Source organism: Euprymna scolopes, chromosome 39, assembly GCF_053919585.1.
Source record: "Euprymna scolopes isolate OS-2025 chromosome 39, ASM5391958v1, whole genome shotgun sequence".
Classification (NCBI taxonomy): Eukaryota; Metazoa; Mollusca; class Cephalopoda; order Sepiida; family Sepiolidae; genus Euprymna; species Euprymna scolopes.
In genome coordinates, this window is record NC_136520.1 from 74,960,941 (window position 1) to 74,982,114 (window position 21,174).

Below are 21,174 nucleotides of genomic sequence, written 5' to 3' on the forward strand. Positions count from 1 at the left end.
GATACAACAGAGTGGTCGGAAGATCCAAGAGGCGACAGAACAGAAACTGAACATAGTTCAGGGCAAGTTGTGAGAAAAAGGTCTAGTAGGCTCGCATACTGGCCGTCATTATCGGGCACACGGGTAGGTTCCTGAACAATCTGAGTGAGGTCATAGGCAATGGAGAAATCATGACAGAACCTCCCCTCATCATCGGTCTTGTTTGAGTGGGTCAACCATTCGACGTTGTGAACATTGAAGTCTCCACATACGTGAATGTTAGCTGAAGGATAAGTAGAAAGGACTTGGTCAATTTTCTCAGATATGCTTTGAAAGATAGTAACTCCGCTGTTGTGGGGGCGATAGAGAGTAAATATAAATGCAGTAGTGTGAGCTAAAGCAACCCGGAAGCACATATAAGGTAAGTTAGGATCTTCCCTGGAGATGTCCCTCCCACATGGAAAGCTATCTTTAATATAGGCACATATTCCATGCCCATGGCGATCTTGGGGGTCAGATTTAGAAGTTAAGTTAGAGTATCCTGTAATTGCAAACTCATCAAGGGAAATAGCCTGTCCAATGCCAGTTTCACTTAAAAATAAAAGGTCTGGTTTAGTCTCCTGTAATTGGGTTTCAACCTCTGGAAGGTTAGAACGTAGACCCCTGATGTTGGAGAAGGAGACATGGTAGTAGGGGTCTACGTTGGAAGTTGGAGAACCGGGTTTAATCGTGTATTTTTTCTTGAAACTTGTCATGATGAAATTTTGGAATTTGTGGACTAGGTCGACAGATTTACTTAGAGCAGGACAGAGAGGGGAAACTAAGAGAGAAAAAGAAACGAAGAATTTTTTTTTTTTTTTTTTTTTTTTGTACCACATGATAAGGTAAAGCCGTAACAATTACCCACTAGTATGGCATCGAGAGGCCCCACCAGAAGCTACTGCATGGTCCAGATTCCATTCACCAAATGGCAATACAGCAGCCCCAGTACTTTGCACCTGCTGATAGGACAGCCTCCTTAGTGGTTAATCCAAGGTTCGGGTCCCTGACTATCAGGCGGATAACGTCAGCCCAGACAAAACGTTTACCTCCAGCACCCTTACTAGTGACATGGCTACAAGGATAGACATAGAAACAGAAAATTTCCACCAACTCTGCCAACTGTTCGCGCAAAAATACTGCCAACCTAGAAAACAGCTTTTTCTTCTCCCTTTGTCAGAAAAATCACTCATTTAAAAATGAGGACTGAGGGACAAATAAGAAGAAGCGAGAGTAACAGGAGCTGCCGATAACGCATCCACAATGCGTTTTCTACTCTCCATGTTATAACCTTGTGTCACGTCTTTTTGTTGTGGGAAGAAAGTAAATACCTACAACAAGTGCAGGTCAGGTCATGTCATATATATAAGTTATGAAACATATAACAATTAAGCTACACAGAATATTTCGCATTTCATTCTCACTAGAGGGCGCGACAGTCTTGAAATCTCTTCCTTTTGTAAATAAAAGGACCGGGAGACGATCTTTCCTTACGAGACGTACCGTCTGCCGATCTATCTATAATGTTATTTTGTCTTGTGCATTTTCATTCATTATGCATTGTTAATGTTGATATACTTCAATAACAATTAAGCTACACAGAATATTCCGCATTTCATGAGAATTCGTCAGGCAAAAAGTTGTAGTTATCGCACATTTATATACACGCACATATTTTTTCGTTAGCTTTTGTGATTAAACAGTGGAGAATTGCTTGAAATACGTTTTTTTAAGGAAAATTATGATGGAAAACAAAAATCTTACATAATGATTCCAATATAAAACAACTCAAAATTCTAGAGAGGCTTTGTATATAAAAACAAAACGTCCAACAATAAATGGTATTAACTACGAATATTTTCATATTTTAAAGTATCTACGTACATAATTATAATTTTAATACACCTGTTTAAATATTTTGCATACATCCAATCGGATATGCCTTAGGCACATGATCACGTCTCCCCAAACATACTTTTCTATACTATAAGTAGCCACGTTTTTAAACCCAGCAGACCTGAAAATGACAACTGTACCAATTTTTAAATTTTGACCCCTTAGCGACCTTTTTTTGAGATGAAAACCAATTAAAAAGTTTTCCACATGTCTGAATACCCCATATACCAAATTTAAAGTTTGTAGATCAAAAATTTGTTGAGTATATAGGTTGAGAAGTATCCTCACACACACACTCTCATATGTATATATATATATATATATATATATACACACACACACACACATACTAGCAGGCTGTTTGGCATTGTCTGGTCATAAAATACGCAGAAATATGATAGTGTATTTATTATTATATTGGACCGAATATATAGTAATGATTTAAAAAGTTTAAAAAATGACTTGTGCTCCACCACTGAAAATCAAAACCAAAACGTTTAGCTTACAATTTACTTTTGCCTTTAACGTTAATGCCTGAGCTGTGAAGACATGTTTGCTGCAAAGCTAAAAATCAAAACATGAACTAATAGCTATTACGTTATGCATGCATCTTTGTAATGCTGTCTTTTGACCATCACCTGACAAATTCGATTTTTTTTAATTTTCACATATTTGCACCGGTTTCTTCCGGCTAAAATCCAAATATAAGGTTTTGCATGGGTTCGAATACCCTATATATTAAGTTTCATATCTGCAGACCAAAAACTGGCAGAGAAGTTTGGTAGACAAAATTTTTTAAACAAATATATATATACGCATACATTAATAAATATAGAAAAAGGTTTGTGTTTGCTATAACCTTTTTACGCAAATATTACACAAGTATAAATCAAGTAGAATATCTGCATGAACATAATTACACGTAATAGTTAATTAAAGACGATCATCCCATAAGAAAACCGAAAAAAACTAATAGGGAATTAATTAAAATGAATGTTTAAAAAAATATGCAAATTAGGTAGATTTTTTGCAGACGAATGCAATTCCACGATCCATATATAACAAAGTTGTATTTTCTTTTTAAATAAATAGATAAAAGGGTTCTTATATGAATATCAATACACAAAAAAAACAACTTCATAGGAGCATATATATATATATATATATATATATATATATATATGAAAATGAGATTGTGTGTGTGTGTGTGTGTATGAAGACACTTCCCAACCTATTAGTCGAGTCAAAATGTGATTGAACCGCAAGCAAATAGCTAACAGAGGTTTTAACTTGCATATTAGGCATGAATAACCTCTCTTTCAGATAAAAAAAGTTGACCACTACTGGAGATAATCAATGTTTTCCCCACCATCATCATTGTAGAGGAACACTAAAGACTTCTCCTCAGCTTCAATAACCTCTTCTGCATTGCTATCTTTGCCAAATACTTCTGCCAGTTTGAAGAAGTTTCTAAAGGGATGCTGCCTTCCCAATTCCATGAACACTGGATGTAGAATCACAAACCAGTAGTGCATTTTTTTTTTTTTTTACAAGGTGGTCACCACTTATCAAGACACGGAAGCCACTCATGGATAAGGGTTATTGTAAGTACAGTACGTTAGTGTGGATATTTTAAAGTGTCTACTTAAGGGGGCGGTTCATCAGGAATTTGTTTACATTAGACTTGAAGACATCAAAGTTGTAATCAGGAGGGAAGCAGGCAGACGGAACAGAGTTCCACAGGCGTGCAGTTCTAAGAAAGAAGCTTTGTTCATGGAATCTATGTTTTGATTTAGGCATAGATAAAGAGTGGGGAAAGTTTTTGACAGTGGATTCAGCTAGACGGGTGTTTTTTGTAAAAGATTGGCGAGGGGGGACCAGAGATTGGAGTTCAGACGAGCACCTGCCATGGAAATAACGATAAAACAAAGATAGGCTTGCAACATCTCTTCTGTGGGAGAGAGGTTGCAGGGAAGAGAAAAGAGCATCCCCCACTAAGCCACAAAGTCTATTTTGTACTCTGTCAAGGCAGGATAAGCTGTTTTTAGCAGCTCCTGCCCAGATATGGCAGCAGTATTCCATCCTTGGACGTACTTGGCTTTTATATAGATAGAGAATTGCATCAGTAGTGAGATATCTTCTGAAGCGGTAGAAGGATCCCACCATCTTTCCAGCGACCTTGGCAACAGACTTGATGTATGTGTTCCATTTCAGATCAAGAGTGAAGGTCAAGCCCAGAAGCTTGTCAAAACATGGATGAAAAGAATGTTGGAACAGATATCTCCGAAAGATTTTCTCGTCTCTTTGATGTTTTAGACTTTCGCACTTTTTGCACGAGCCTTTGGTTGTGGCGTGAAGATGTTGTAACCATCATCTCTATTGGCATGGTAACAAAGAAGGACCAATAGATCAGTGTCATCTGCTATCAAAATGGTTTCTCCTGTCTGTGCCAGTTCTAGAGCAGTCTTCACAATCAATATGTCAGTGTCTCCAGATATATGGACTACGTTACAACCTGCTTCCTCCAAACTCTTTCCCTTGTTTTGTTGATTAGCAAGAAAACATCCTTTTATAATTTGAACGCCATTAAACGGGACACATAAACACCAAGAGATTCCCTTGCTCGGCGTCGGTGAGTCACGTCTATAATAGATCGACCACTTTTATACCCATCATAAAAAATTTAGTTTTTAGTTTTTTTATTAGGCTGAATTTTGGACAAAAATCCTTGATTTTAATTACTAGCCTGGGTGCCTGGCATTGCCCGGGTGCTTGGAAGTGTGTGTTGACCAAAGAAAAAAAAAAGTAGTAGTAGTAGTAGTAGTAGGCAGGCTCAAACCCATGACGCAAAGACGGAAAAGAACGTGAAAAAAGAGGATAGTGAATTTTATGAGTTGGTCATTCATTTTTACCCGGGTGGAGGATATTGGCACAAGGAGGAAATAAAAAAAAATTGAAGATAGAGAGAGAGAGGTGGGATTGAACTCGAAGATGTAGGGTAATTAGTTTTCCTCGCTAACCATTAGGCCAAAGAGGATAGTGAATTACATGAGTTGGTAATTAACTTAAGAATCATAGGAGTCGCCACGCATGCACAAAAATGAACATTGCTTTTAAATCTGGCCGGAGGCCAGTTAAGCTTTCCGCTTTCTGTCATTTTATTTATTTGTTTCCTCACACAAGCAAATTAGACACAAGGCCATTTTTAATGTTGGGGAAAACCATCTCCTCCCAAAAAGGGGTCACTCTGGCAGTATCCAACTAAACAGTAATTGTCTCAGTATGAAGGGTTTCCCTTACATTGACCAAGGACCAATTAAAGAACAGATACTACCTGGGAGAAGGACGAAAAAGACAAACAAGCAGCTGACACGACGGCATGGTAGGTATTTTGTTTAACTCGATCAAAAAAAAGAGACAATGTTCGTTTGCGAATCTGAGATATTACGATCTGGGAAGTATAAGAATTGAACTCACACGAGAATTCCCATCCAAAAAGCCTTTCGTGGACATACACAAACGCTCGCGTCTATTTTGCCCTTTATATAATAGACGGAAACCAAGAAGTAAGCATTTACCATGAAGGAGGAGGGAGGTAAATGCATACAAAAAAGGGATTTGCAAATTTATTTGATAGAACTTACTATAAAAATGTCGGGCCGGCTGCTCATCGGGGAGTTCCACGATATGATCATGGCAAGGTTTGAGCAGTCGCTCACAGACAGCTTGGGCAACATCCCCATTCATGCTGATGTTGACGCCAACCCGATTGACCTGCTCGAGGGGCCGCTGGGCCTCCTGGAAGATGTTCTGATGGAGATAGCCATCTCGACCACAACTGAGAAGAATATTAGGGCCATTACGCCAGAGAATTCCTGGAATTAAAAGAAATATGAAATCCGTTTTACAATAAAATAACAAAATACAATTTTTTTTTTTAAATAAACCATAAAAGAAAAATACAAATAAATAAAATTCTCTATACTTTAAAAAAAAAGAATAGAAAAGATTGCACATTGCATTATTATGATGAATAAACTTATGCATTCATGACCTGAAAGTTTCATCTCTCTGTTGTAGATATTGATGGTATAAGATTCTAAGAAAGCAACCCTTGTCATGGACGTTTGTCAGACGCAGACATGCATCCTTGAATTTCTAGCAAAAATGTATTGAGAATGATGGTGACCGACATATGTTTATACGTTAGATTAATTAGCGGACTGTTATCCTCATCTTCATAGTTGTTGTTGTTTCAACACATTTTGGCCAACTGAAACCGCTATCTTCAGACAATGCTTACCTGAAGAAGGCCAGAGGATGAGTTGGTCAAAACATGGTAAAACAATAACTGTCAATAATATGATGAATGGTATATGGATCGGATGTAGTCACCCACAATAATATATTGTTTTTAGTCGCATACAAGCGACTCTATAAGTCAGTCCGTCAGTCGGTCTGTCCGTAACACTTTTGTACTTGGGCTTTTTGGTTAAGATCAAAGGTCCATTGTTAACAGATGCTGTTCTTAGCTTTTAAGCTTTTCTTGGCCTTTTGGCAAGAAAAAAGTGTAGTATCTGTTCTTACTATATGCTGTACTTATTGTGACATAAAGTGGGGGATCACTTTTCTGTATTAATTTAATGTAGAATGATCACCCACTTTCTTTACAACCAGTCAGTCTCAAAGCCATTCAAGTCATTCTCCAGATCATTCAAGTCATTTTTGAAGGATTCCAGTTTGTTTTTAAGCATTCAAGTCATTCTTAAGGTCATTCAATTCATCGTTAAGTTCATTAAAGTCATTCTAAGTCATTTACTTTTTATCCATTTAAGTCATTTCAGCCCATTTTTTGGTCATTTTAGTTTATCTTTAAGAATTTCATGTCAATCCTACATTCACGCATTCATTCATTACACGAGAGCACGCGACAAATTGCTATCGGCCTTGTTTTTTTATGGATCAGATGTAGTCTTCACAATAATATCTTTATGGTTGTTACAGATTGATGAGCCCCCACATTAATATGTTACGGATTTGTTGATAACAATCCACAAATTATTCATCTCAAAGGATTCTAATAAAAAATAAAAAGTCTGAAGATTGTTTTGATATTGTTTTTTTAGATAACTCCATATATGGGAGGTTATGATCCGATGAGTGTGAAATCCATTCAAAATCATTTCTCCTAATGAGACAAAATGCCATTTATATATCATTGAATATGTACGATAAAATAAAGATTGTTGTTGGGAATAGACTGAGGTTTATTTTTACAAAATATTGAATTTCAAAAAGGATTGTGAATTTTATTAATCATTCCACAGGCGACATTTTTTTGTTTGGTTGTTTTTAACTGCCTGTCAAGGATTTTCAGGTTATTTAATGCCAAATACGGTTATTTTGGGGAAAAGTTTTTGATATCTGCAAATATTTATTTATGGCATTTGGTTTGATTGTTTTGTAGAAGAAAATTGTTATTTTAGATTTTGCAGAACATGATTGAGTTTTACAAAGGAAAAGAAAAAAACAGTAACAGTAACATCATTTTGGTGCATTTTTGGACAAGAAGCCAGTATCTTCAGACAGCCTGATTTAGTAGCACTAAAGCACTAAATGCCATAACAGGTTTTACCACTCTGTCCAAAGTGGACCTGGGAGCAACGGTAACTATAGGGAAACTCCACATTCCTTACAGCCTCCAAATGGGGCCTTACTACTGGACGTCTTTTAAAGTTATATCCAGGACCTTCTGTGGGGTGGGGTGAGGTGGGGGGGTCATCCTATGCTATAGAAAATAATACTCAATGCTTAAAAGGACATTAAAAAAAAAAAGGACAGAAGAAAAATCATATAAGAAAACATAAAACATTCAAATTTTTCTTGTGCTGTAATTCCCATCGACAGTATTGAGTAATTCTTCGGCCATTTAATGCAAACGGACTGCTTGGATAAAAACTTGATGTTAAGAGGGGGGAAAAAAAAAAAAAAAAAAAAAAAAAAAATCGCCGGAAAAAAAGTAGAGGAAGACAACAAAATTCACTGACATACTGAACAGGGTCACTTGAAACACGACTATAGATTTCATCAGAAAGACCAGATGCAGTCAGGACTGGAGAGGCATGATCATCGATGTCTGCAATAACAGACCTGATACCTGAAGAAGAAGAAGAAGAATTCCCATCATCTTCTCGGTTCCAATTTGTTATCTTACCTGAGGCAACGTCTTTGTGTTTGTTGAAGGCCGCCAAAGGAATGTACGGCCTGCGGATATCCCAGATATTGACAGCAAAGTCGACAAGTAATGAACTGCTGGCAATGAGGTGCTTGTGTTCAGGTCGCCACTTACATTTTGCTACAGACGCCATCGTGTGAACAATATGAACAAGCTTTCGAGAGGGTAAGTCCCACACCTACGTACAAGATCAAAGAAAAAAATATACAAGATCAAATTTCACAGTTTCAAAATTAAGACAGAATACACATTTCTGGTCAAGGATACGACCAAATTTGGTTATTTACAGTAAATCATCATCGTTTTATGTGCAGTTTTGTGAAAAAGTGATCCCCCTGCGAAAAAACCAACAGGGCAAAGTTCACTTACTTGAACTGATAATCAAGTATGTGAACTCTGCTTATTGGTTTCCTTGATGGCGAGTCTCTTTCTCACAAAACCATCAAAAATGTTTTAAGTTTATACTTTTGTTTTTATAAATAAATATTGCACTTCAATAATTAAACATTCTATTGGGTTACCTTCTACACTACTAGAACAAATATATATGTATAAATATAAATATATATATATATATATATATATATTACAATAGAAAAATGCGAGCATGAAAAGTAATATTGCCGCATAAAGAATTTATTATATAATGTTATAAATTGCATTTTTTTAAAAATTCTTAATGCTGCAATATTTTAAGTTATAAATTTATATTTTTTACTAGAATATCTCGCATTTTTCTATTGTAATCCATAATTTTTCCAATTCTAATAAATTCACTTGTTCTTACTTTTTTGGCCCCATAAACACATATGTAATAATAATGTATGGCACTCGTCTGCTTTCAATAAAATCCTCCCAATTATCTCCTTCATTCTCTTATTCTCTCTGTTTCACTTGTTACTTCTCTTTCAGCGACAGCAGTGAATTAGTAGCAACAGTAGTCGCTGAAGCAACGTGGTTGCTATGGAATCACTCATAAAAACCGTCGCTCACCTCCTTACATATTTTTTATGATTTTGAACGAAAATTGAAATTTATTTTTCATAATATAGCTGAGAAGGTGATCTATAAACTGTAATAATTGTTTGAAATTTGGTCGAAAAATGAGTGAGCGGTGAAGCTTTAAAGCAGTTTTAAATGACTAAAACTGCGACTTAACCATATATTCAAAACATTTGAATGATATATATATATATATATTTTTTTTTTTTTCTGTGGAAATATTCTTTATTCACTTATATTTCCTTTTTATATATACCAATCCTTATTTAAAAAGCTCAATGTAATTACAGAGCATATAATGAATGAATGACAAAAGTCTATATTTTGTCAAGAATTGCAAATGTCAACTGAGTTAAAGGAATAAAATGTAAGATGGTTAACATCATGAAATTTGCAATACATATAATATTAAATGAAAGCTGAGGAATAAAAGTTATATGACTTCATTATATCATCAGAACAATAAGAAAAAGTTAAGTGGAAAATTAAGAAAAAATACATCCTTAGGCCATGGCATTTCAAAGCTAAATGCTTTTCATCAGCTGCTAGAAGCAGCTTATCCTGTCTTGACAGAGTTCAAAACAGACTTCGTAGCTTAATGGGGGATGCCCTTTTCTCTTCCCTTCAACCTCTTTCTCACAGAAGAGACGGAGCAAGCCTGTCCCTGCTTTACCGTTATTTTCATGGCAGGTGCTCATCTGAACTTCAATCTATGGTCCCTCCTCGCCAGACTTTCATGAAAAACACAGCTGACTACAATCTGATTGTCTTCAAGTCCAATGTGAACAAGTTCTTACTGAACCATCCCCCTAAGTAATCCAAGTTATAAAATTCCCACTAATGTTTACTATGCTAAAATCACAATGACTAATGTATAACCATTAACCCTTATCCTCGAGTGGCCTCTGAGCCTTGATAAGTGGTGATGACCCCCCGCCCTGTAAAAAAAAAAAAAAAAAAGAAAAAGTTCTTTCTGAGTTGGAGTTAAAAGGTTTTACTATTTATAGAAAACGTTCGTTGAGGGAGACATGGTCACGTGTTTTATGTATATCCAATTAGATGTATGTACAATATTTAAACAGTCGTATTAAAATTTACAATTTTTTTCCTCATTCCCACTTGTTTATGGCTAATTACGTACGTAAATATTTTAATATATTATAACTGAATTTATAGTTAATATGGTTTATGATATTAACTACGAATCCAGTCGTAATATATTTTGTCAACACATACTCTTCTAAATATGTTTTGAATAAAAAAATATCTTGCCGCCAACATATATTTAATACTTGATAAAAAACATCGATTACTGTGAACTGAATTAGAAAAGGAGAAAGGCCAGATTTATATAAAATGCATATATAAAAGAAAACTGGCTAAATGACATTTAGAAATGAAATGAGAATGAAGGAATAGGATAAAATAGTAAATAATAATTAAAAGTAGATACAACATATAAGGGTAAATCGGAAGAGTAGTATATGTATGTAGGTAATATTTAAAAATATTGGCCACTATGAAATAATTGGGATCATTAAAGGGTCAATAATAAAAGATAAAAGGAAAAAATAGGGAAAAGAAAGTTGAGAAAGCAAGGCAGGATATGGAAACAGATAGGAAATATGGATATATTAAAAATAAACCTATCTGAAGGTGAAGAAAATGGGATTAGAAAAATTAGAAAATAATAATTAAAAGTAGATACAACGTATAAGGGTAAATCGGAAGAGTAGTATATGTATGTAGGTAATAGTACAAAAAAAAAAAAAATTATAGGCCATTACCCACTGGTAACCTAAACTAAAAACTTCATTTTATTTTATATTATTTTTTTATTTTATTTTTTAACATTTTCCTAATCCCATTTTTCTCCACTTTCAGATTGTTTTATTTTAACCTGCTTTTATCTGGTATGGCCGAGTGGTCTTAGACGTCGTATCAAAGTTTACAGTTACCCAAAGGTGCTGAGTTCAATCTTGAATGAAGGCAGTGAAAAGTAACATTCAAAAAACAGAGAATCAGCAACTATGTTCCAGAGCCTAGCTGGAGTCCGAACACGGTACCCCCGTAATAATAATAAAGGGTTGGGTTCGAGACACCTAACAAACGGTTCCCCAGATCGATACAAAACACCTGATGAAGACCGGAGGGAAAAACGGCCGAAATGTTGTGATTATAACAACCAAGATGAGGAAATCAGTCCGACAATTTCAATCAACTGTTTTTATCTGTTTATATACTTATTTCTGTATCCCCTGTTTGCTGTTACTGTCTCCTCTCCTCCTTTCTCTTCGATCTTCCCTATTTTTTCCTTTCGTATTTTATTATTGGCCCTTCTTTAATTTTTATTGGCCCATTATTTCATAGCACATATCGCTTGCTCCCCTTAATAGTGTTGAGCTTTTCTTATCTTGATAAGTTTTTTTTAAAGATTTACTCTTTGATAACATATCAATTTTGTTGCTTTATCAACAGCAACAAAATCAACTTAATATTTAAATTAAAAAAAACATACATAATTCAAGCAAGACTTTGAAGCCCAGTGATAAAACACCAGAATACAGAGAATGTAGTTGTAGGTTCAATTAATGCGTCTCCAGATACAAACCTGGAAATTTCTATGACTCGGCACGGTACATACATCTGGTACTAGCCAGGCTCAACGTTGCTTAATTTCAGTGATCTGGTGAGAACCAGTGTGTCAACGTGGTTGTGCCGTATATGTATATATAAGTAATAGAAAGTCCACTGTTTATAGTAAGCTTTGTTGATATAAAATGCAAAAATTCTAAATTTTAATGGTTTAAAGCCAAACAAGTGTAGAATCTCTTTCAATAAATAAACATATTTATTAAAATTAAAATCGATATTTCGATTCATAACAGAATCTTCATCAGGAAATAAAGGTTGTTTGATTTTTGCATTCTCTATTAACAGTGCTTACTATAAACAGCAGACTTAACACAAACACGCACGACCAGCGTTTTCTACTTTATCGAACATAATAAACATGACACTTCACCAACATCTGAAGGAAAACGTTCCAAGCATTACCATCGCCATAAATGTCTGTTTTATTATTATTTTTTGTTGGCATTCGTAATAATATATATATATATATATATTTAGAATTTAAAAAAATTACGGTTTAAAGCCAAACAAGTGTGGAATCTCTTTCAATAGATATTTACTTATTAAAATTAAATCTGATATTTTGATTCATAATAGAATCTTCAAGAAATTTAGGGTTGTTTTTTATTAAGTACAATGGCGATGGTAATGCTTGGCACGTTTTCCCTAAGATTTGGTGAAGTGTCACATTTGAATATCGACTGGCGTTTTCTACTATATCGGACATTTAAACATGACTCTCCACCAACATTTGAAGGAGAACGTTCCAAGCATTACCATCGTCATGGTACGTAAAAAAAAGAAAAAAACCTATATCTATATAATTATTAAACACAAATGACCTTGTAACGATGTATGTAACCTACTTTCCGGTTTACGAAATCCGGTTGCGCATGCGCGCAGAAACATTAACGCATAACAATGTAAACAAATAAACACAAATCACTTCATTTGCAGATTTTAACCTGCGCACTGAAATATTAACGTTATTATTTCGAAAATATTATTTAACATGGGAAGAGTGGGGTTTAAAATAACTTAAACATAATACAGAAATGAACGATGTAAAAAAAAAGCAGATATATCAAAATTTAAACTTAATTATAATAAGTATTATGGTATCTGTTCAGTACACATTTACCTATAAGTATGGCCAACCACTTATAATTCAGTAACTGTAGCTTTTTTTTTTTTTTTTTCAAAAATAATCAATTATAATAAACAGAACGACTCATAGAAATCTATCTATATTCTTTTTTCATTTTAATATACTTTCATAGAAATGTTTCCGTTATGTCAAAAAAAAACTATTTTCTTTACGTCACAAGTATCACGCTCATGCATGAATTCCATAGCTAATATAACATACTGACTCAACAGGTCACGAGTAGTCTAATATATATATATATATATATATATATATAAAATAAGAATTACAGTTAAGTTTACCAAAATGATCCAAGATGGCAAAACTAAAGTAAATTATAAATATTATCACCAGACTATCCATTCACGTGAAATCACTTTTTTACTCACCGTATTCCCTCTGCTTCACTTTTTATTATCAAGTAAGATCTATTACTTACTTGTAGTTTCATCAAATACTTTTGCAAGCAAAATCCGATCCCGTATTTTGCTAAATCCTACCCTCTGATCAGAAGGAAAGTATTTCTTTGAAACTCCACAGATTAAGGACTATCCATTTATTTAGTGTTTTCTTTTTAAAATTAAATATGTTTTTAACTCTTTTTCAAAGTGTTTTTTAACATGTTTTATTAACTACTTGTTCTTTATATATATATATATATATATATATATATATATATATATATATATATATATATATATATATATTATGAATTTTATTACGAATGCCAACAAAAAATAATAATAAAACAGACATTTATGAAACAGAAATGAACAATGAAACAAAGTGCCCTCTGGGTTCGATACATCTTGCTGAAACAGAAAGAATGGGGAGACTCTTTCAAAACCCGGAAAATGTACAATAGACAAACGAACAATGCACGAAGGTAACGAAACAGAAACACCAATGATAAAATTTCAAAGTTAACTTTATTATAAAAATTAAACTATGGTAGGGGGCAGGGAGATTAAGCAAAAATAAAAAAAAAACAAATTACGAGAGTGTGGAAGGGGTATCTTAATCTACTATCTGAAAATGCCGACGAGAAATATATCCATACAAAAAAAAAATATATATATATATCAGTCCAAACAAAATAATGGCAAAATGAACTCACCAGCTTAATATACAAGAGAGAGGTATACAGAGAGATGGGACTTACAGTTTTATTTTTTATTTTCCTTTTTTTTTTTGTTTCAAGTGGTTGGTTAAAATAAATGTCTTCAATGTCCATCTCTTCGTTAGTCTATGATTCGAATATATATTTGTAAAGTTTGCCGTTTATCGCTGCCGACATCACCTCCTTTCGATGTTGATATGGGATTTTTTTCGACGTTGTCCCCTCCTTTCCAGATGCTTTCGTTTCCTTTCGTTTTGGGCAGTTTAAAAAATACATTCGTAAAGTTTGCCATTTCCTTGTACTTTTAATGGTCGGCATTACCTTCTTTCTTTCGCTTTGTCTCTTTTCCTCTCTCTCCTTCTCAGTACTTTCCTTATTCTTTTCTTTCTTTCTTTGTTCGATTAGTAACTAACTGATTCACTCGCTGAACGTCTTTTTCACCTCTCTTTCTCTCATTTTCATTTTTGCCTTGGCCACAATCAAACAACAAAAAAAAAAAAGATACACTTTTCGTTAGCTTAAAACTAAATTTTGAAATTTTCTTTAAATACATAATCCAATTTAAAGATTATGCTGCGTGTCAAATTATTAACGAGATAACATTTTTTTTCTAGTTTCAGAAACTTGCCGGTAGTTTCGTATCAAAAGCTTTGGAAATGTTGGCAATGCTGAGCTGCGCGTACTGTGAAATTTTTGTACTGTTCCGCACAATGTAATTGCTGAATCTACAGTATTTGAGGTGTGTCAAATTATTAACAAGGCAGTTTGTTTCGTCAATAAAATGGGTCGTAAAGGTGGTTTGAGTAGTTCTGAAAAGAGTACTATTACAGACCAGCTAAGTTCTGAAAAGAGTACTATTACAGACCAGGTAAAACAATCCTCAAAATATCGAAAATAGGAAGGTACCATCCAACTGGTAAGAACTTTGTCAAGGACCCTACAAAGGTACATAAAAGAGCTGATAAAGGTAAATCTAGAGTTGTTTCACGCCATTCTTTACTCCAAATTAAGCATGAAGTTGTTAAGAACCCTGGGCAGACAAGTCGAGAAATCTTTGAATAAGCCGGATTGAAGAATGTCTCAAAAAGTACTTCTGAAAGAAGTGGCAAAGTCTGTTAAGTCTGTGACAGAGCCTTCATTAAAGCAACATCACATATAAAACTGATTGAAATGGGCAGAGGACAACATGAAAACAGATTTTTCCTAAATTTTGTTCACGGATGAAGTGCGTGTCACTCTTGGTGGCCCAGATGGCTGGAGCAAAGGATAGGTCCTAGATGGACGACATCGTCATCATCGTTTAAGGTACCAACAAGGTGGTGGTGGGATTATGATTTGGGCTGGGATTATCAGAGGTACTTTAGTTGGCCAATGGAGAGTCTCAGAAGGCGTAAAAATGACGTCAAATGCTTACATAACTTTTCTGAGGGAGAAAAGGTTGATGTTCAGAAGATGTTCATTATTTTTATGCATGATAATGCTCCATCGCATGCAGCAAACAAAAGCAAAGTGTATTTGCAATTGGGGTTCTTTGGGCTACGGAAGATGGGGTGGCCTGCGAATTCACCAGATTTTAACTCAATTGACAACCTTTGGAGTATCATGAAGCGACACCTCTATGCAAGTGGACCCTAATTTAAGAGAAAAGATGAGTTGTGGGATGCTCTCCAAGAAGTATCGCGAGGAATAACTGTTGACGAAATCACAAATTTGACTAATTCTGTGGACCAACGTCTTTTACAAGTAATTCATAAAAAAGGATCGCATATCCCCTACTAATTATGTCAATGTAGAAATTGCTACGTAGTTATTGTGTTCTAAGCATTTTTTCTAGTTCATTTAATGTTTGAAAATTATTTCAATAAACAAGTTATGGGTATATTATATTCTTTTTCTCAACCTCGTTAATAACTTGACACACTGAAATCAACAAATATTCCTATCTTCTGCCATAGTTTCGCTAATACTGCTTTAAATACTTTCATTTTCTGACTGGAGCAGCTGAATAGTATTGTAAACACTTTCTCAAAGTTTCATGGATTTTTATTCACTCGTTCCTTAAATATTTTAAAAAATGTAAACTCGTTAATAATTTGATACGCAGTGTATGTCACAATAAATATATATATATATATATATATATATGTATATATATATATATGTATGTATATATATATATATATATACATATATATGTATATATATATATATACATATATATGTATATATATATATACATATATATGTATATATATATATACATATATATGTATATATATATATATATGTATATATATATATATGTATATATATATATATGTATATATATAGATATATATGTATATATATACATATATATGTATATATATATATATGTATATATATATATGTATATATATAGATATATATGTATATATATACATATATATGTATATATATGTATATATATATATATATGTATATATATATATATGTATATATATATATGTATATATATATATGTATATATATATATGTATATATATATATGTATATATATTACCATTATTGGATATTCTACTCTTCACTCCACCATCCATTCACGTAAAATCATTTTTCTTTTTCCCCATTCCCTCTGCTTCACTATTTTTTACCAAGTAAGCTCTATGGCTTACTTGTAGTTTCACTAAATACTTTGCAAGCAAAATCCGATCCCGTATTTTTCTAATTCCTACTCTCTGATGAGAAGGAAAGTATTGCATTCGAAACTCTGCAGATTAAGGATAATCCATTCATTTTGTGTTTCCTTTTTGAAAATTAAATATGTTTTTAACTCTTCTAAAAGTTTTTTGAACATGTTTTATTAATTCTTTGTTCTTGTTGTGGTGGCACCCACTCATTTACATATGTGGATAATATTACACATAAATAGCAAGACTCGGTTAGTCTGAGTGTGTGTTAACCAGAAGCCACTGAAGGTCGAGCCGAGAGCAGATATGTTCTCCAGCCAAGACTCTCTTACCTGACAACCATTATGTAAATATACCGTAAATATACTTTTCCTAATACACTTCTTATTGATCTACCTTTGTTTGTTGAGTCTTCATTTGTATTGCCTTATACGTTATTTGGTTCAACCTGCAAACATAACAGTTGGCGACGAAGATGAACGTCAAACATAACAGTTCTTATGATAAGCTCTATTTCCTATTTGGTTTTATTGAGCTTTTACATCTAGTTAGGATTACTTTATAAATATTAAGTCTTTAATATTTATAATATACTTTAAGTTTGCTATTTGGGATTATCCTAATTGTAATTCTTCTTATATATATATCTTAAAATGTCCACTTCTAGAATATTAATTTCAAAGTTATGAGCGTTTTTTTTTAATGTTTTTTTATATTTAATTTACTTTTTTATTTCAAGCTCTTGATCAAGAGACTAAACTTTTTTCCTTTAATAATTTCAAGAAACCTCGACCATTGATTGCAATGACTGATAATAAAAGGCTGCTGCAAAGAGGATGGGCTCTCTCTATTGTGCTAGAAGATTACTCACATTTAAGAGTATCCTGTATCTCTTCAAAACCACCATTTGCCCATGCATGAAGCGTTGTTGCCACGTATGGATTGGTACATCTGCCACTAGTCTCTCATTCTTAGACAAGGTTCAAAAACTTAATAGGTCCCGCACTATCAACTAAACTCTAACCTCTGTCCCATCACCGAAATGTTGCATCTCTGTGCCTGTTTTAGAAGCATAGCACTTGTATCCCCTTGACGTAATTACCCCTTACTAACCAGACAAGCAGCAAAATTCCACCCCTACACTGTAGAAATCCCTACATGCCAGAAAACCTTCTAAGCAAACAGTTTCTTCCCTCAAACTGCTAGACTTTGGAATTCTTTTCCGGCTCCTTGTTTTCTAATGGCTTACTCATCAGATACATTTCTTTAAAAAACGTTATTTTAAACAACTTACGTTCATATAACTGTTACACACCGATGATGATGATGATGAGTAAGCCACTAAAAATGCAGCAAAGACATAATTTTGTTGACTTGTTAGTTGCAAATGAAATAATATTGTAATAATTTTCCTTTTGAAATGTAATAAAATACCAACCGAGGAAACTTCACTTTTGGAACATTAAAAGCTATTATATTGCACTACATTATATATATATATATATATATATATAATAATATAGACGCACATACATGCATAGGTATATAACATATATACAGAAAATATGCATATATACATAGATATGCACTTACACATAATAGAAGCACACAAATATATATATATATATATGGGGAGTTAAAAGAATAAGATCGATTCTTTAAGAGGAGACTTATCGAGCTAATATAAAGCTAAAAAAATTGCTTATATAGAATATCAAAAAAATAAGAAAACAATAATATAAAATATATACTAATGCATATAAATTTATACATTTATTCAATAAAGATGATTAATTAATTAGGAGTATATGATAAGTAAGAACTCTTTATACCATGGTATTTCAAAGCCTAATGCTTCTCATCAGAAAAGGAAAGAATATGCTAGGTAACATAATAGGGATGTGACATCTAGCGATAGCTACATAAAATAATAATAAACGTGCAGTGAGAGGAGAATGATAAAATATTAAAACTGGGGAAGGAAAATGGGAGAACTACAGTGATCTTTCATCCCCTTAAGAAATCCAATTTACCAAATTTCCACTACTAACGATTACTATGATATTTTCCCATTAACTACTGTACACTCATTAATCCTTATCCTCGAGTGGCCTCCGGGCTTTGATAAGTGGTGACTCTTTTGCAAAAAAAAAAAAAGATATAAACTCTGTGATATTTAAGGGACTACTCACCTTAATTGCTCTGTCCCTACCACCTGTTGCGAGCCAGTTTTTGTCGATTGGATTCCAGTCCAATGTAAACACTGGTCCAGTGTGAGCCGTGATTTCTCTTTCTGGTCGATCCGGACGACGAATATCCCATTCCTACAAGAGAAACATGTTAACACAATCATAGAACGGATATCTTTTAAATTAATAATTTATCACACAAACACATATATATATGTATATATATTACCATCAAAACGGTTCAGTGTGATTCAATTTTTTGATACGCTCTATACTGTCAAGAGCAAATACTCAAATATTTGCAGGTTTAATTTGCATAAACATTTTTTTTAAAACAGTTTATAATAAATAATGTTTGGTGTTATTCATTTGTAATTTTATGTCCTTTTTCCTATATAACTGCAATTATTTTGTTGATTATTAACAGAAATTAAGCTTAAGCAAAATTTTTCTAAAAAATATGTTTATTAATTTTCAAAGGGGATTCAATTTAAATGGAAACTACTAGGACTTTAAATTACAATAGATTTATATTAAAGAGTTGTAAAGTGTTTTAGCTTTTAATAGAACAGTTGCAGCTTGATTAAGAGTCACAGGATAGCGGGTATTGTTTCGCATGGATTTCCTGAATTTATAATTTTTGAATTACCGACTCAACTCGGCAAGCAAGTCTCCAGGTTGCCAATGGTAATTCATATGAATTTGAAAGTTCTTCATCAAGTCTTTTCACTCTTGTTTTAGGTGTTTTTATTTCTATTTATTCTGTTCTCAAAATATTTGGCAGAAATGAGAAAATTCTGTTGTTTTCAATCAGGCATTTATATAAGTGCAGGGACAACTAATCGAAATCGGGATTTGCAAAAATTTGTGCATAGTTTCCGATGCCAAAAAGCGATTACTTTATCTTTTTTTTATTTGATTTTGTTTGAAAATCTTTTACTGTTGGTGGTAATATTAAAATAATGAATATTTGTTCATTTCGAACTACCAGTAAAGCTACAATCTGTAGATCACCGACAAAAGTGTATTTTTACGTTTGAGAAAACATCTGCACGTTTAACATGTGTTTTTACAGCAATTGGGACAAAAAAAAATAACTTTATAGTTAAATATTTAGAGATTTATAAAGAATCAGAAATTTAATACAGAATCAGTAATTGTATTAGAATCGAGAAAAAATATTGGAATCATCCCATCACTAATATATATATATATGTGTGTATATATATATATATATATATATATATATATATATATATATATATATATATATATATATATATGTGTATGTGTATATATATATATATATATATATATATATATATATATATATATATATGTGTATGTGTATATATATATATATATATATATATGTGTATGTGTATATATATATATATATGTGTGTATATATGTGTATATATATATATATATGTGGATATATATATATGTGTATATATATATATGTGTATATATATATATATATATATGTGTATATATATATATATGTGTGTATATATATATATGTGTATATATATCACCAAAGTTAAGCATCTTTGAGCTTGGTCAGTATTAAAATGGGTGAACATTTTGAAATATCAGGTGCTGTATATGATTTCGGCTTATCTCTGTATTATTTCCAGATGTTCTGGACTTCTCCTTGCCACTGGAATCAAGCACTGCCGACTCAGGAGAGAAGTGGTTATGTATTGCGCAACCCTTGTTTCACAATTCAACGCATTCATTATTCCTCCAAGTGATCAGATTGTCATCGTCCTTTAGAATCAGTAATTGTATCAGAATCGGGAAAAATATTGGAATCTTTCTATCATATAAATATATTTAATCGTGTCAAGCAACAATGAGCCTGGAATTCACTGCCACTCCTAAAGCTGTCTGTAAATTCTAAATATATCAAACTATTACCCGATCATTTTGTCCTAATCAACAGCACACCTTGATTAACAATCCTATTTTAACTTTCTTTTGTCTGCCTTCATGAACAACTTTCTCTCCATTGTCTTTCTACTAGCCTCACTTCCTATACTTTTGTCCTGCTTATCAGCTTATTTCCTATTTTTTTGTTTGTGTGTGGAGAGTGGGGGCAGAGGAGATGTCGATAGTATCACACGAGAAAAAGTAGGTGAGGAGAAAGGGGGAGGGGATTTTAATAAAAAATATGTTATACTTTTGTTCCAGGCAACACCGGTTAGCTCTACTAACTAAGATGACATGAAAATTAACTCCTCCACCTGGCAGAACAAGAA

General features: G+C 33.1%; 1 protein-coding gene across 1 annotated transcript in view; it reads right to left on the reverse strand.

The window, feature by feature from the left end:
- The window catches only part of LOC145263878 (GATOR2 complex protein WDR24-like), a 64,056-nt gene that overhangs the window by 26,784 nt on the left and 16,098 nt on the right, over window positions 1-21,174 (reverse strand). The window contains exons 7-9 of the mRNA XM_080120959.1: window positions 18,914-19,045; window positions 8,129-8,327; window positions 5,559-5,789 (exon numbers count right to left, since the gene is read on the reverse strand). Coding sequence (XP_079977085.1) covers window positions 5,559-5,789; window positions 8,129-8,327; window positions 18,914-19,045 — 562 coding nt within the window. The remainder of the gene's footprint in view (window positions 1-5,558; window positions 5,790-8,128; window positions 8,328-18,913; window positions 19,046-21,174) is intronic.